Below are 16,692 nucleotides of genomic sequence, written 5' to 3'. Positions count from 1 at the left end.
TCTATATCTTACATTTCCTTAAGACGGAGGTAGATGTGTGACTCAGATCTTGGAAGAGAGTTCGGTGAACCACGGTATCGGTAATGACTTCGTGAGCGCATCAGCGAATTGATCTTTGGTAGAGATGTAAGTGATTCTAAGAGTTTCAGCTTAAAAATTATTCAGAATGAAGTGATAGTCGAGGACTATATTTTTCATTCGTGAATGGAATATGGGATTATCTGAAAGGTACGTCGCCCTGACGTTGTCGCACTATACAACATGTCCAGCTGGAAGCGGATACCAAGGTCAGTGAATAGCGAGCATATCAATGTGATTTCAGATGCAGTATTAGCCGCCGCTCTATACTCATCTTCAGTAGACGAGCTTGTGACCCCACGTCTGTTTTTTGAAGACCATGAGATTGGGTTGAAGCCAATGTAGACAATGTATGCATTTGTCGAGATATAGTCATCAAGTGTCACCAGCCCAGTCCGCATACGACTATACGAGTATACATGGAGGTATGAGGAGTACCTATGCGAATCAGAATTTCGTGTGTGGTGGTGTCTACCAAGTTGCGAAGAATACGTTTGACAGCTTGCCAATGCAAGTCTGTCGATTGATGCATAAATTGTGACAGACGATTCACAGCAAATGCGAGGTCTGGTCTGGTTAGAGAGAGGTTTTGTAGGCTTCCTACTATTCCACGATACTCTATAGGATTACGGACCCTGAGTTAAGAGAATGATTTGGCGTATGAAATATTGGAGTTGCCACATGCTTGGTGTGTAGAATGTTTGTTTTGTCCAGCAAATCTTTAGTATAGAGTTTATGCATCATGTGAAGTCCAGACTTGGTTTTTGGTTGCCTCAATGCCAAGGAAGTATCGAAGTTCTCCAAAGTCTTTAATCGAGAATCGAGCTGAGAGGTTGGAGATGCACTGTTGTACGAGGTTTGTAGAGCTTCCTGTGATGAGCATATCGTCCACATAGACAAGAACGTATAACTGGTTATTCCCAACTCTTTTCGTGAACAAAGATGTATCTATTATGCTGTTAACAAACCCGAGAGTAAAAAGATGCTTGTGTAGCTCCTGATATTAAGCTCTTAGAGCTTGTCGCAGGACATAGAGAGCTTTCCATAAACGACATAGAGAGCTTTCCGTAAACGACATACCTAGCAGGGCTTATCACTGTTGATGAAACCTTGGGACTGAGCAACATAAACTTCATTGTTTAAGGTTACTTGAAGAAAAGTATTGTTTACATCCAGCTGATGTATTTCTGGTGACTTGTTCAATGCAACATGAAGGACATATCTGATCGTGGTTGATTTTATGACTGGACTGAAGGTCTCAGTGAAATCGTTAACTTGTTGTTGGTGCAAAACCCTTGGCAACAAACATTGCTTTGTACCTTTCCCACTTCACCATTAGGTAGATATTTTATTGTACATACTCATTTACCTACCACAATGTTCTGTTGAAGTTCAGGTGGTAAGAGGACATATGTACCAATCTATATGATCGTATTGATCTCATCACGCATGGATTTTCTCCATTGTAGGTCACGTAGTGCCTCTGCAACTGAGGTAGGGATTTTTGGTTTTGGTTTGTCGGCGGAAGTCGCAAGGGAGTATTTTTGAACTGTCTTTGTGATCTTAGTTTTGGCACGAGTGTGCATTAGGTGATAGTTTTGAGGCTGTGTGGCTGTCGGGTTAGGTTGTTGTGGGGCTGTGGTTGATGGTAAAGGGTTGGCTGTTTGTATTTGGGTATCGGAAATAGGTATCATAGGGCTTGTTGGGTGGGTGGTGGTAGGTTGAGTCTTTACAGAAGGCATTGGTGATTGTGATGGTGAGTGAGGTTGAGAATTCATACCTGACACTGTCGGGGTAGGACCAGAGCACGTAGGCGACCGAGAACGAGCTATACGATATGGCCTTAGCGGGACTAGGGTAACGATGGAAAGGTAGTTATTGATGGTTCTTCAGGTTTTTGAGGGAGACGAGTTGATGGTGTCACAAAAGGAAACTCATTCCCAACGAACAAGGCATTCCTTGACGTATAGATACAACAGGTCTCTATGAAGACACAAGGAAGCACTATGAGTTTGTGAATATCCGATGAATACACCCGGGAGTGATCTTGGATCGAGCTTATGATTTGTATATTGGCGGAGCCATGGATAGCACAAACAACCGTAAACTTTGAGCTTATTGTAGTTTGGCAGTTGTTGGAAGATTTTCTTGTAGGGAGAGTCGCCATCAAAGACCAGTGTGATCATACGATTAATAAGATAGGTGGCGATGGCGAGTGTATAGCTCCAATAAGTAGTAGGCATCTTGGACTTCGTGAGAAATGTGAGACAGGTTTCCACTAGGTGACGATGTTTACGCTCAAAAATGCTGTTGAGCTGTGGTGTATGAGATGGTGTGGTGAATTATTCCTTTGGTGGATAGGAATGATCGCAGGACTATGTACTCCCCGCTAAGGTCCTTCACCTGAAAATTGACAAAGAAAGAATTCAACCGACACTTTGACAGAGATCAAGTTCTTATGCACATCAGGAACGCATAGTATATCTTTACGCAACAATGGGCGAATTGGAGTAGATAGAGAAGTACAGCCAGAGTGTGTGATTCTCAAACCAGAACCATTGGCTATAGTGACATCTTCTCCTCTTTGATAAGGCTAATGGAGCGCTAAGTTGTTGAGATCGGAGGTTAGGTGGTGCGTAACTCCACTGTCCAAAAGTTTGTTCGCGGCATTGTATGGAGCGACTGCAACGTTCACTCTTGACTTCCATGGATCGTAGGAGGATGTTTCTGAAGATATCAATTTTGGGTAGTCACACTGTGGGAGCTCTAGCTGCGAGAATCGGCGTGTAGTATGGCCAAACACGCCGTAAATTTGACTTTTGCCTTGGTAGCCACATGGTGCATTCTGATGATTGCATGGAGTGAACTGGTTTTTGTGCCAAGTTTGGTTGTTACGAATGTTGTTGTGCTGACAGTTGTTGGAGTTGTTATTGTTTGAGCCTCTGGAATCGGCTGCATTGGCTGTTACTGGTGCAAGAGTAATTGCAGTTGCAGTTGTTTGGATGGTGGCCTCTCTGTTATGTAGTTTCACATGGATCTCAATAAGTGAAGGCGGTATGTTGGGGCCCTCAATCTGATCTGCGACGATTTGGTACTTTTCAGGCAGTCCCCCAAGTATGAACCCAATATGATCTTCATGGTCATATAGCTTTCCAGGGAGCGAGAGATGATAAAAAATTGCCGTAAATTCTTGAGAATATTCATCATTAATGGACTTAGACTCTTTCATCCTTAACTTTTTATTTGAGTTGCTTCACATGACCACGACTTGGTTTCGCGTATGTGTCATAGAGAGTAGTCCAGATCTCAGACGACGTCTGCACCGTGAAGAGGATCAATTGGATCTTGTTGGTTATTACATTGAGGAGTGTGCTGAATATGAGACTGTCTTGTCTCCTCCAGATCTAGTAAGCATGGTTGATGGTTGTGTTTCCATCGACGATAAGTGTTGGGGTTAGAGTGATAATAGATCCATCCAAGTAACTAAGAAGACTATACCCATTAAGAAGAGATGTAACTTAACGGCTCCACATCAAAAATTTGTAGGAGGTGAGTTTCGAGATATTCGTCATGTTGACATTGATGAGGGTTGGTGTTCGGATATGGTGATCGTTTCATTGGATGTAGCCGGAGAAATTGACATGATCGGAGATTTTTGAAAAGATGAAAAAGGTACCTAAAAAAAGTTTTAGAATTTAGGTATCATAAACTTTGATACCATGTGAAGGTTGTAACTTAATTATATTGATCATTAAGGAGGTTAACAACTTATATAGTATGTTGTAGTATCATAAAAATGACCATGTGAAGGTTGTAACTTAATTATATTGATCATCAAGGAGGTTAACAACTTATATAGTATGTTGTAGTATCATAAAAATGAATCAGTTTTATTTTACCCTAATAATATGCTACTAGATCTTGACCCGCGCTTTGAAAGCGCGGAATATTTTACGATGAAATATTTTACTAATAACTTAACAAATATTTTGGTAATTTTTAAAAGTGTGTATTTAAAATATTTTTGCATTTAAATCAGTATTTTTAAATTCAACCCGATTGTGATTATACCGGTTAATTCGGAGATCTGACAATTCAATTTAGGTTTTTAAAGTATTCATATTAAAAAAATTACTAAAACCCGAGACTAACCGATTGAACTGTTGGATGACCGATATGTAATCTAATTTGATTTAAATTGTAATAATTTCATAATTTGTAATCTTATACTCCAAATTTTAAAGTTCATTAGTTTACAATTTATGAAATTATGACGTTTCTACAAAAATTTTAAAAGAAAATAATAGATATAACATAACTAAGATTAATTATTGTATTGTTTGGAAACATTGATAGTAGTATAAAAATATATTGTTTGGAAACATTGATAATAGTATAAAGAAATAAATATATTGTTTGGAAACATAGATAGTAGTATAAAGAAAGAAACATTAATGATTTAATGTAAGTTTAACTATAAAGTATAAAGATGTATTTAATTTAAAAACTTATAAAATAAATGTTAGGTCCAATAGAATGTTTCTGTTTTAATAAGATAGATGTCTGAACATGCCGTAGTCCGTAGACTAATGATTAGTTTTGAGGATGAGAAGATATACTTTAAAGAACAGTAGAAGAGAAAATAATTTTGTTATTCTGAAAGAAAAAAACTATATACTCTGGCCCCTTCAATATTCTGTCAAAATGCCGTTTTCTTTCTTTATTTTCTTGCTTGGTCCCATATCTTGATTCTCAAAATGAACACACCATCATTTTTCATGGCCATTTGTGTCCTTCAGTTAACACACACCAAACACCCAAACGTACCTTCTTTCTTCATGTGTGGTATGTCTATATATCACACACACCTTCAAATGCAGAGAATGTGTATTTCACACAAGAGTCAAAACTCTCATCAAGTAGAAATCTCCCAAAAACCATATTGCGTCTACTCTTCTTCTTTATGTTGGATATCGAATCTGTTTCCTTTCAAAAGAAAAAAAACATGTGTATTGTTTCTTCCACAAAAGCTCAATGTTTACCACTTAAATTCTGTCTCATCTCTTAAGCTTTTTCTGTTTCACACACCACTCTGTTCCGTTTTTTCGGCTTCTTGCTCACCATTGTTGATTCTTGCATTTAAACCCTTTTGGACCATTCCTCAGTAAAAGAGAAGATAAAGATAATCAATTGGGTCAGAGCAAGTTGCTATAAAGGTCCTAACAGAAACTTTCCCGTGTTATTCATCACAAGCTTCATCACTATTTATAAACTACCACCTTGCAAAAAGAAAAGCCTTCACCTGCAAGAAACAGCCTTTCACATAACATTTCTCTTGTCAAAAAAAAACATCAAACGATGCCAATCTCTTGTACTAGAAATTTCTTTGAAAGATTCTGCGTTGAGGAATACAATATTGACAACATAAAGCAGAGTAGTTTCCTATCCGCCGATCTTTTGCCATCTCTTGGAGCCAGAATCAACCAATCAACTAAGCTCCGTAAACATATAATCTCTCCTTTCAATTCAAAATATAGGTAAGTTTCTCCTCTCTACTCTTTTTAATGTAATTCTTGACTAAACAAGATTATGTTCTGTTTTTTAAACTATGTTTCATTACAGAGCATGGGAGATGTGGCTTGTCCTTCTAGTTATTTACTCAGCTTGGATATGTCCCTTTGAATTTGCCTTTATCACCTACAAAAAAGACGCTATTTTCATCGTCGACAACATTGTTAATGGCTTTTTCGCCATTGATATTGTCCTCACCTTCTTTGTTGCCTATCTTGATAGCCAGTCTTATCTTCTAGTAGACAATCCCAAGAAAATAGCAATAAGGTGAGAAAAATAAACTTAGCTTGAAACTCTTTTATAAGTGAATCAGATTCTTGAAAAAATCTTGAAAAGTAACGTTTTCAGATACCTTTCTACTTGGTTCGCCTTCGATGTGTGTTCCACTGCACCGTTTCAGCCACTGAGCCTTCTGTTCAACTACAATGGAAGCGAGTTAGGCTTCAGAATTCTCAGCATGCTTAGGTTATGGCGGCTCAGACGAGTTAGCTCGCTGTTCGCAAGGTTTATTTCAATTTTTAAAGACAATATTACTCTTAGTTTTTTTTGAACAAGAAAGTGTTTACTCATTTCTGTTAAACTCTTTTGCTTCACATCAGGCTTGAGAAAGATATACGTTTCAACTACTTCTGGATACGATGTACAAAGCTTATTTCGGTAAGTCTCAAACAGAGCAAAAACATCTTTTAAGTGACTAGAAGCCTTACACCCTTCTATAACGAAGTACAAACTTTCATTTAGAGTGTAAATTCCTCCCAATAAAAATTGAAAATGGGACCCCTAATAGATGATCTAAGAGTTTTAGACTTAGTCACTAAACAAATTCTTTAATTGTCTGAGAAAAAAAAATTTATCTTTAATTATAGTAACTTACTTGAATATTTTTACGATCTCAGGTCACTTTGTTTGCTGTACATTGTGCTGGATGTTTCAACTACCTGATTGCGGATAGATATCCTGAACCAAGAAAGACATGGATTGGAGCTGTGTATCCAGATTTCAAGGAAGCAAGTCTCTGGAATAGATATGTGACTGCACTTTATTGGTCTATTACTACGTTGACAACCACTGGATATGGAGATTTGCATCCTGAGAATCCAAGAGAAATGCTCTTTGACATTTTCTTCATGATGTTCAACCTCGGTTTAACGGCTTACCTTATTGGAAATATGACTAACCTCGTCGTTCACTGGACCAGCCGAACCAGAAGCTTTGTAAGTTTCATCCTTTTTTTTGTTTATCTAGCCATCTTCATTGATAATAGCGAATACGGGTAAGTTTAATCAGTGCATTAAAATTAATATTTGAGATTGTTTTTAAAAAAGCTTGAAAAAGTTAATTTTTTGAATTTTTTTTTTTAATATATTTTATTACAGTACCCAAATAACTTAAGAGTATATATCCAAACAAGTTATTCGAGTACTGAAATAGTAGTTATTCAAGTACTGAAATAGTCTATCTAAAACAGATCATTTAAATTATTTTAACCCTAACAGATCATTTCTATTAAGTTCATTTCTTCTCTAAAATACTTCTATATTTCCTCAAAAATAGAAATGGGCTTTGAGAGAGTGTAATTTTTAAAGTGAAGGAATTATCGATAGAAAATAGCATTTTTTCATAAATAGACTAGAAGAAAAATAGCATTTTTTATAAATAGATGAAGAAATAGCAATTTTATTTTAAAAGAATACAGGGGAGCGAAATTCTTATTTGTGAAGAAAAATATAAAAATGGATTGTAGATGGTATTACATGGCAATCTTAGGTAGTTGTCTCTAGTTTAAATAGGCGGTGGTAGGGTTGGGTAACCTGATCCGAAATGCACATGCATATGTAATCTCCCTCAAATTAAATGTTCAACTTCAACCTACTGAAAGTTAAATACACGGTCAAATTTTTGACTTGAACTATAATCATCTTCAATATTAATGAGTTCAAACTAGACAAATACTCATTCTTTTTGTTCAACAGAGAGATACGGTGAGAGCTGCTTCAGAGTTTGCTTCAAGAAACCAACTCCCACATGACATACAAGACCAAATGCTCTCACACATTTGCTTGAAGTTCAAAACAGAGGGCCTGAAACAACAAGAAACCTTGAACAATTTGCCAAAAGGGATCCGGTCAAGCATTGCAAACTATCTCTTCCTTCCCATTGTTCAAAACATTTACCTTTTTCAAGGAGTTTCTCGCGATTTTCTCTTTCAATTGGTAAAATCATATTCTCTTAACTTTTCATTTGAATTTAGTATCATTGTAACCCTAAGAGGTTTCATGAAGTTACGTTTTCATGTTTAAGGTTTCAGATATAGATGCTGAGTATTTCCCACCTAAAGAAGATATAATTCTACAGAACGAAGCGCCTACCGATCTCTACATTCTGGTCTCAGGAGCAGTGGTGAGCAAATAATATTTGATTATAAGTGGCATCGAAATAAAAATGTACCTTCTAACGTTGTGTTATATTTGTTACAGGACTTTGAATCCTATGTTGATGGACATGTTCAGGTTCAAGGGAAAGCAGTTATTGGAGATACGTTTGGAGAGATTGGAGTTTTATGCTATACACCACAACCGTTCACGGTAAGAACAACAGAGTTGTCTCAGATACTACGAATAAGCAGAACATCACTGATGAGCGCGATGCATGCTCATGCTGAAGATGGACGTGTTATAATGAACAATCTCTTCATGGTATGTGAGCTAAAACCATATTCTTGAAATTTATGTATATATTTTTTTAAAATAATAAGGAAACCCACGTTTTGATACAAAATTTGCAGAAACTTAGAGGACAACAATCAATAGGAATAGATGCTATAAATAATGATCAAGAAAACAGAGATTTCCAACGAATGGGATGGGAAGAGTGGATGGATTCAAGAATACATTGCAAGGGTTCAGATGTTTCAAACTCGACTTCCAAAAATGGAGAAAAGGCTCTGCTGGATGCAATTCACAAGGGAGATGTTGAAATGGTTAAGAAGCTACTTGAACGAGGGATTAACGTAGAGGAACCAAAGGTTCTAACAGAAGCAAAAGGAGGAAACTCAAATAGCGAAACCAAACAAAGAAGTAACGATTCAGATCAGTGCTGTAGCTCCAGCATCCAAGCTAAAGTAAAAGATAAGAGAGTTACTATTCACATGTTGTCACAAGAGAAGGATCTATCACAGCGCCATAACGGGAAGTTGATACTCTTACCCACATCCATAGAAGAGCTTCTAGGTCTAGCAGGTAAGCTCTGAAAATACTCAAAATGAAGGGAAAGAAACCCTCCCTTGTGAAAAAAGTTTCTAACCAAGCAATTTTGGGAATTGTGTAGGTGAAAAGTTTGGAGGATGCAGCTTCACAAACATCACTAATGCAGAGAATGCTGAGATTGATGATTTAGATGTCATTCGGGACGGTGATCATTTGTTTTTTCATCAAATTGAGTTTGTAGGTAGAAATGGAAACTAGCCTTCCTTCATTAGAGCATTGTAATATATATTTGCGGCAATATAGTTTTTACCCGGCTTCATAGTACAATTCGATTATCATAAGCATAGTCTCAAAACTGATATTGATTGACACTAAAATATATGTGTGACATCGAATTTAAAAACAAAATTATGAAAACAAGATAGGTAATGCGTGAATAAATTTCATACATAAATTTATAACATTCCGAGTTGTGATATTTAAAAAAGTTTAAAAGAATTGATTTGGCTAACTATGTCATTAAATTTGACTTACCTTTTCCGTTACACATTCATTTAGAACTCTAGAGTTAAGTGTGTCTGAGGTGGAATAGTGGAAGGATGGATGACCTCTCGGGAAGTGATTCTCGACACTGTGCGAGTGAGGCCAAAGCACAGGGAAATGTCGGATGGTGATTGCAGGTTCAATAAACAATGATTTCAGGTCTTGGAAAATTAACGAACCGATCGTCGTATGGGATAGACCCACGGGCCCAAAAAACAGACGTGGATGACCCATTAGCCATCGACGGTCCGGCGTTACAAAGTTATTGTTGTTTGTTGTTCTTTTACGAAACAACTGTACATTATTTTTGGAAAATGAATTTAAAAACAGCAAAGAATAACCTTATTTAGTCTACATGTTTAAACTTAGCCGCGCTCTCACTAAATGATTTTTTTAATGTTGCTTCTCTTGGTGATAAATAATTGTGATCACGACCCATATCCTGGGTTCTCACTCATAATATACAGATGCGAATCCTTCCTGATCTTCACACAGCCAGCCATAATATTCAGCCGCTAAAATTTAAATGGTTAACATATGTATAGACATTTGGTCCTAAAATTGATTTAGACACCAGGTGTGCTTCCCTTCCGGTTCTGTAACTTCTGTTATCCATGGAAGCCATCCACACGACATTTTCTTCAAGGTTAGCTAAGACGAATGCATAGGGTGCATCCGTGCATGGTCTAGTCGATGTTCACCTCTTTTCACTAGAGCGTATTGAGTGCAAATCATTATTGGGCCTAAAATGCGCCAGTCTTCCAAACATGCTATTAAATTGTCGGGATACATCTGATTCGAGTAATCCACAACTGCTTTAGGCCACACCAACAAATATTAGAACCTTGGAAAAATCTAAACAAATCTATATGTTACATATCAGTTTGTCTTAATAGATTTTGGTAACCGGCCCTTACCGACCTGCAGTGGCGGACCAGGAATATATTTTACCTGGTCAGACTATCAATTTAAAAGGAGAAAAAAAAATAAAAGTGTCTTATGCAGGAATTTAAGCTGGGTTTAAGGGTGTCAAAGGGGAAACTTTGCCACTAGAGCTAGTGACAATTTATTGTTCTTTCACACAAATTTATAATTATTTAATTTTAAGGGATGTCATGGGACACCCCATTTCCCCGCGTAGGTCCGCCATTGCCGACCTGCATGCCAGCATTGCATACAATTTTGTAAAAGGAAACAACATTTCGAAATATTATTGAAACTCCTCATATAATATAACCGTCTTAGTTTAGTAGGAATAATTATTATACGAGATGAGAAATTAACCAAAAGAATCATATATTACACGCAGAGCCGGGCCTGAGAAATTTTGACCCAGAAGCAAAAAAGTTATTTTGGCCCTTTACCGTTGAAAAAAAAATAGACTATGAATGCAGCTTCAGACTTTGAACCCACGACCATAACTGCATAACCTTGCGTCTTTGCCAGTAAAACTATATAAAACTTACATAATAATTGGCCCTATAGGTTTATATATCATGTTTGGCCCTGAAGCACATGCTTTACTTGCTTGTGCTCAGGCACGGCCCTGATTACACGAACGGGAAGTGCATGTTTGATAAAAAAAATGTTTGGTAATAAACACAGTGCATGCGTCCCACCGACGTATTATGCGAGTATGTAGCTTAACTGTTATACCCTTTTAGATCATCATTAACGGGTGTACTTACCCCCGATGCTTAACAACTTTAAAAAAGAACTAGATTCTGATCCGCCTTTTCAAGGACGGGTATATTTTTGTTTTAATTTAATTTTTATATTTATGTTTTCTTTGTTATTATATTTGTATTTTTCTTTATAATCATATTTTTGTATAAATCTTAATCAAAATATATTTTATTAAATAATAGCAATTCAAAAATTGATCCGGTCGAACCCGCTAACCCGTGGCTTTTAATTTTGTTTTGGTCAAAAAATATGATTCGTACAATCTGCAAACAAATAATTTGTACCGGCACCCGTCCCATTTAATTTTGCGGTTATCCGCGGGTTATAAATTTTTTAAAATATATAATTTTTATTATAAATATATTTTTATATGGTAATTTAATTTAATTATTATAAAAATATAAAAACTATATTTATAATAAAATTATATATTTTAAAAAATTAAATTGTTTTTTAAATTACCATATTTTTAAAAAATTGTTTACATTTTTTATTTTTATTTTTAAATACTTTTCGGGTCGGCGGATACCCGCAATCTAAAATCTACCAACCCGCACCCACCCCGAATAAAATGCTCATTATCTGCATCCGCAAATCGATTTTTTCAAATAGTTGAACTAAATTTATAATCAGCCCTAAAAAGATGAATATATTTTTGTTTTATATTTTTTAGGAAATAATTTTTTTATAAAATCGAGGCTGTAACCAATTATATCTCTGAATATTTAATTTTTCTCTAGTATATATTTATATACTTTAGCCGTTATGTTAATTTTGTGCTTTAGAATATTGTGGACGTTTGGTCTAGTGGTTAGTAACTTCCTACATGTGTTTCAGGTCGTGGGTTCAACGAAAATTACTATCATTTTTTGTATTTGTATTTTTTGCGTTAGGTTTAATTATACAAAAATTTACAAAAATACCCTTATCTTCAACCTTTATTCCTCTACGATTTTTGATGGCCATTTTTCTTTTTTTTTTCTCAAGATCTCACAGTTTCGTTTGATAATTTTACGGATTCAGACCTAAATATAATAGATCTATAACATAAAAGTAGTTTCGAATGAGAAACATCGAAACAGTGAGCTTTTTTTCAGAGCAACTGACTGTGTGAAGTCAATTTACCACGGTTTTGCCTCCATTTCACGTTTACCCGTCGAGTTGCCGGCGAATAACCATCACATTAACTGTGTATCATTCGTGTACATAACTTAGTGGATCCGGATCAGTTTTTAAAGGACATTTGTATATAGTTAACGTTCATTCCTGTACATCTGTATCATTTCTGTACATAACCACCATTTTAGATGCAGTTAAAAAATATATGGTTTATTTTTCTAAAAAGTATAAACTGATCTGCAGAAAGAAAAAAAAAGTAATTATTTTATTGAAATATTGTTCTACTCTGTTGTTTAGATTCGTAATATATAAAGTTAGATTAGTGGTTAAGTAGTTATATAAATATGCCGTATAAAACCAGTTAAACATTGCTTCCTTGTATTTTTTTTAATTGGACCCAACAGATATCAGTTGGTCATGATCCAAAATTAATAGTATTGATATGGAAAAGAGGAAGAAAGAGGAAGACTCGGCGCTTAAAGTGCTTAAATACACATGGCGTGCTGCCATTGATCAGTTTTTTTTAAACACTGTTTTTTTGGAATATTTCTTTTATGACACACAAATATGAAAATGACTTAATTAACACCAATTTTTTTTTTTTGAAAAACACCAAAATGACACACGAAGATGGAAATATTTTTTTTGTTCTTTTTTTCTCAAACACTGTTTTATGATCAAAATGACATCCAAATATGAAAATGACCTAATTAACACCAACTTTTTTTTTGAAAATGACCAAAATGACACTCAAATATGGAAAAGAAAAAAACTTTCTTTTGTTTTTGTTCTTTTTTTTCTTTTCTGAAACACTGTTTTTATACCCAAAATGACACCTAAAGATGAAAATGACCTAACTAGCACCATTTTTTTTAAATGACCAAAATGATATCCAAAGATGAAAAAGAAAAAAATCTATATTTTCTATTTTAGAATCTATGTTTAAAAGTTTTCTTTTATGTTTTATTTAATAAATAAATTGTATCTTTCAAAAAATAATATTTTGAATTTTTTTAAGAACCCTAAAATAAGAACCTCCCATTGGAGCACGAAAATGTTCGGGATGCTTAGCGTTGCATCTTAAATTATTTTTACAACTTAAAATTATTAAAAAAAGAATAAGCATCCCTATTTGGGGGTTTGGGTTAATGATGGTCTTAAAACTGCAATCGCTTTGTTCCCTTTGTTTTCTAAAGTTGGATTATTAAAGATTTTAGCTGTTTTTAAAATAAAAACAAAAATCGCTGTTTAAATTGTCTTTTTTAACTTGTAACCGTAAATATTTTGTTTGTTACTTAAAACTGTAATTGTTATTTTAAAATTTATTAATATAAATAATAATAAAATCTATAAACTATGAATATTATTATAAATTCTGTATTAAAATATAAAATTATATAAATAACGAAGAGCTGTAAATAAAGTAACATGGATATGAGAAAACAAGAAAAAAATAACTGCTAATTTATCAAAAGATTGAGATAAGATTAATACTCCCTCTGTTTTATTATAAGTGTCGTTTTAGACTTGTGCACACAGATTAAGAAAGCATTTAATTTTGCATATTTTCAATATAAAAACATCATTACCGATATAATTCAACCAATAGAAAAATAGAATGGAGAATAAAGTTAATAAATTTTGCATTGAAAATCTAAAACGACACTTATTTTGCAACGAAAAAAATTCTCTAAAATGACACTTAATATGAAACGGAGGGAGTAGTAACTTAAAAATTTTAGTTACGATAGAAAGGAAGAAGAAAAAAATTCCAATAAAAATAGGAAATAGAAACTTATTGTTTTGAAAGTCACATTTATTAAAGATTTAGAAAAAAAAAATAAAAGAGGAGAAGGCTCTTACAAATTTAGAATGGTTACTGTTTTTAAAAATCTGATTGGTAAAAAAAAAAAACAGTCGTCTAATCCGATAAGTCTTGACAGCACTAAAGCATATCGGGGCGCAAATTCCGTAACTTCATCCAAAAGCATTCTCGACCTATATAAAACCAAATCATTAAACAATCTTTCAAATCACAAATCTCATATATCACAAATCACAAAACTCACAGAATCAATCTAATGGCGTCTCAAGAAACCATAACCGATCAAAGAGAAGGAGCTGAGATCGTCAATGGCGCATCAACGTGCAAGCAAAAAGCAAACGAGATGTTATCGTCCATGAATCTACCAAAAGGTCTTCTCCCTCTAGACAACATGACAGAGATCGGTTACAACAAATCAACCGGTTTTATATGGATCAAGATGAACAACAATGTTCAGCACCAGTTTAAAGCCATCGGCAAAAACGTATCGTATGATGCGGAGGTCACTGCGTTCGTTGAGAACCGTCGGATGCGTAGTCTCACAGGAATCAAGAGCAAAGAGCTTTTCATTTGGGTTACGATCACTGAGATTTATATTGATGATCAAGATACCACGAAAATTACCTTTGCTGGTCGCTCGGGATTGTCACGTTCTTTTCCCGTCTCTGCGTTTGAGGAAGAGGAGAAGTGATTTGTCTATCGTCTTAAAACTTTGCTTCGTGAACTATATATAGCTGTTTATGTATTGTTTCCCTCCCTTTATTCCATAAATATGTATTATTTATCTGCATCTTTCCGATCAGAAATACTTAAAAATATATTTTATAGAAATCTGTTTATCAATATAATTCTTATTTCCTATTTTGAAAGTTTAATTAATTAATTTTACATAATTTAATTAAGTGGGCGCTTTGTTTTTTTTTTTTTAAATGTGCCTATTCGGTTTCTAGAATTATTTGTGAAACTGTAAATCCTATATCTATAATGTTATATGGATAGAAGAAGCACTAGAAACTCATGTTTTCTGCTTTGTAAAAAAAAAGAGAAATTGCCAAAAATATCATTTTCATAGTACCACTTTTCATGTTTACACTAATCACTTTTACCACTACTTTTAATGAAGGGTTTAGATTTGAACGTTTAGGATTTAGGGTTTAGATTTTATGTTTTAGGGTTTAGATTTGATGTTTTAGGGTTTAGGGTATAAAGTTTAGGGTTTAGAGTTGAGGATTTAGGGTTTATAGTTGAGGTTTCAGGGTTTAGGGTTTAGGATATTGAATTTAGGGTATATAGTTTAGGGTTTAGGGTTTAGAGTTGAAGATTTAGGGTTTAGAATTGAGGGTTTAGGATTTAGAATTTTGGATTAAAATTTTGAAAAGCATATAAAAACAAAGATATAAGAATATTTAACATTTTAATAAATAAGGTATTTTTGAAAATGTGTATTTAATGGTGGTAAAGATGAATAATGGTATCTTCAAAGTGGTATTTTTGAAAATTCCCAAAAAAAAAACTAGATTCTGAGAAAGATAATAATTATTAAGAGTGCGTTCATCATCCAGACACACACAAACGGCTCATCGCGTAGATACATAATGAGCTTTGAGATTAAACATAAGTAAGAAAGCCCCAAGGTTGCATTGTATTATCATCACACGGTTTGTTATTATTAAACACCAAAGATAGAGTTCTTGAGAAATTTCTAGTTAGACCTCCTCTGCTTCTTGAAAACAATGACCTTGTCCTCGATCTCGTCGTCCTTCTTGTTGGCAAACTCAATCATATGAGCTACAATAAACACAAGAATTCATGAGAAGTTTGTTTTACATTTGAAATCGAATAATCAATTAGAAACAAAAACAAAACTTCATATGCTTACCTAGGACAGTATAGCCCAAACCAATTTCACCGTTGTCAAAGGGACGGTTACTTAGGACTGAAGCTACGCGAGAAATATCTAATTTGAATCCTCCCACTTTAGTTCCGTGAAGATACAGCGCCCTAGCTTCTTCTTGTTGTAGGGAAAAATAGATATTAGTCTGCTTGTCGAGAGCATTGACAAAAACACGAGTTATCTCCCCACAATCAGATAAATGTTCCTTCAAAGCGCTCTCGACTTGGCCGAGAACGAAGATGCTCAATATGGAGATAATGACGATAATGAACGACCGGCTCGACCATGATCTGTGGACTCGCACGCTGTTACTATGTACCATTTCCCGAACGTGTTGAAAATACTCCAAGAGTCAGGCCTCACGTCCTCCGCGTAAAACCTCGCGAGAACGGAACGGACCACAAGCTCAACGTCTCGGATCTTGAAACCAGATCGAGAAGGTGTATTTTATTTTATGGTGTGATTATATTATATATTTTTAATAATTTCATAATTAGTTTCTTAATTGTGTTTTCCAAGGACACTATCGGGGGTTTTTGACTTTTTGTAATATCAATAGCCTAATGGAACAAAAGCACATGTATGGACTACTTCCCTAATGGGACAATGTGGTGTATTTATTGGGTTTGAAAAAATAATTCTCTTTTTTTTCAAAGAAATCTAATACTATGAGTCTCAAACGTCAATGAATGGAATTGATGCTTATGTCTACCTAAGCAAATCGAATGACTGGAATTGATGCTTATGTCTACCTAAGCAAATCGAATTAG

At 34.8% G+C, this 16,692-nt stretch overlaps 2 protein-coding genes across 2 annotated transcripts; both read left to right on the top strand.

Annotated features, from left to right (window-relative positions):
- The first annotated feature begins 4,863 nt into the window (after positions 1-4,863).
- Positions 4,864-9,182, top strand: LOC108849623 (potassium channel KAT1-like). Its single transcript, XM_018623205.2, has 10 exons — positions 4,864-5,615; positions 5,701-5,916; positions 5,998-6,153; positions 6,249-6,306; positions 6,546-6,863; positions 7,623-7,862; positions 7,951-8,049; positions 8,127-8,345; positions 8,435-8,888; positions 8,977-9,182. Exons 1-10 carry the CDS (start codon positions 5,437-5,439, stop codon positions 9,111-9,113), a joined length of 2,076 nt encoding a protein of 691 aa, XP_018478707.2. The 5' UTR covers positions 4,864-5,436; the 3' UTR covers positions 9,114-9,182.
- Positions 9,183-14,225: 5,043 nt separating this feature from the next.
- Positions 14,226-14,823, top strand: LOC108853248 (uncharacterized). Its single transcript, XM_018626686.2, has one exon. It carries the CDS (start codon positions 14,285-14,287, stop codon positions 14,717-14,719), a length of 435 nt encoding a protein of 144 aa, XP_018482188.2. The 5' UTR covers positions 14,226-14,284; the 3' UTR covers positions 14,720-14,823.
- Positions 14,824-16,692: the final 1,869 nt, after the last annotated feature.

The sequence above is a fragment of the Raphanus sativus genome, chromosome 4 (assembly GCF_000801105.2).
Source record: "Raphanus sativus cultivar WK10039 chromosome 4, ASM80110v3, whole genome shotgun sequence".
NCBI classification, from domain to species: Eukaryota; Viridiplantae; Streptophyta; class Magnoliopsida; order Brassicales; family Brassicaceae; genus Raphanus; species Raphanus sativus.
The sequence above is the reverse complement of the archived record's forward strand: the minus strand, read 5'-3'. Positions and strand labels throughout refer to the sequence as shown.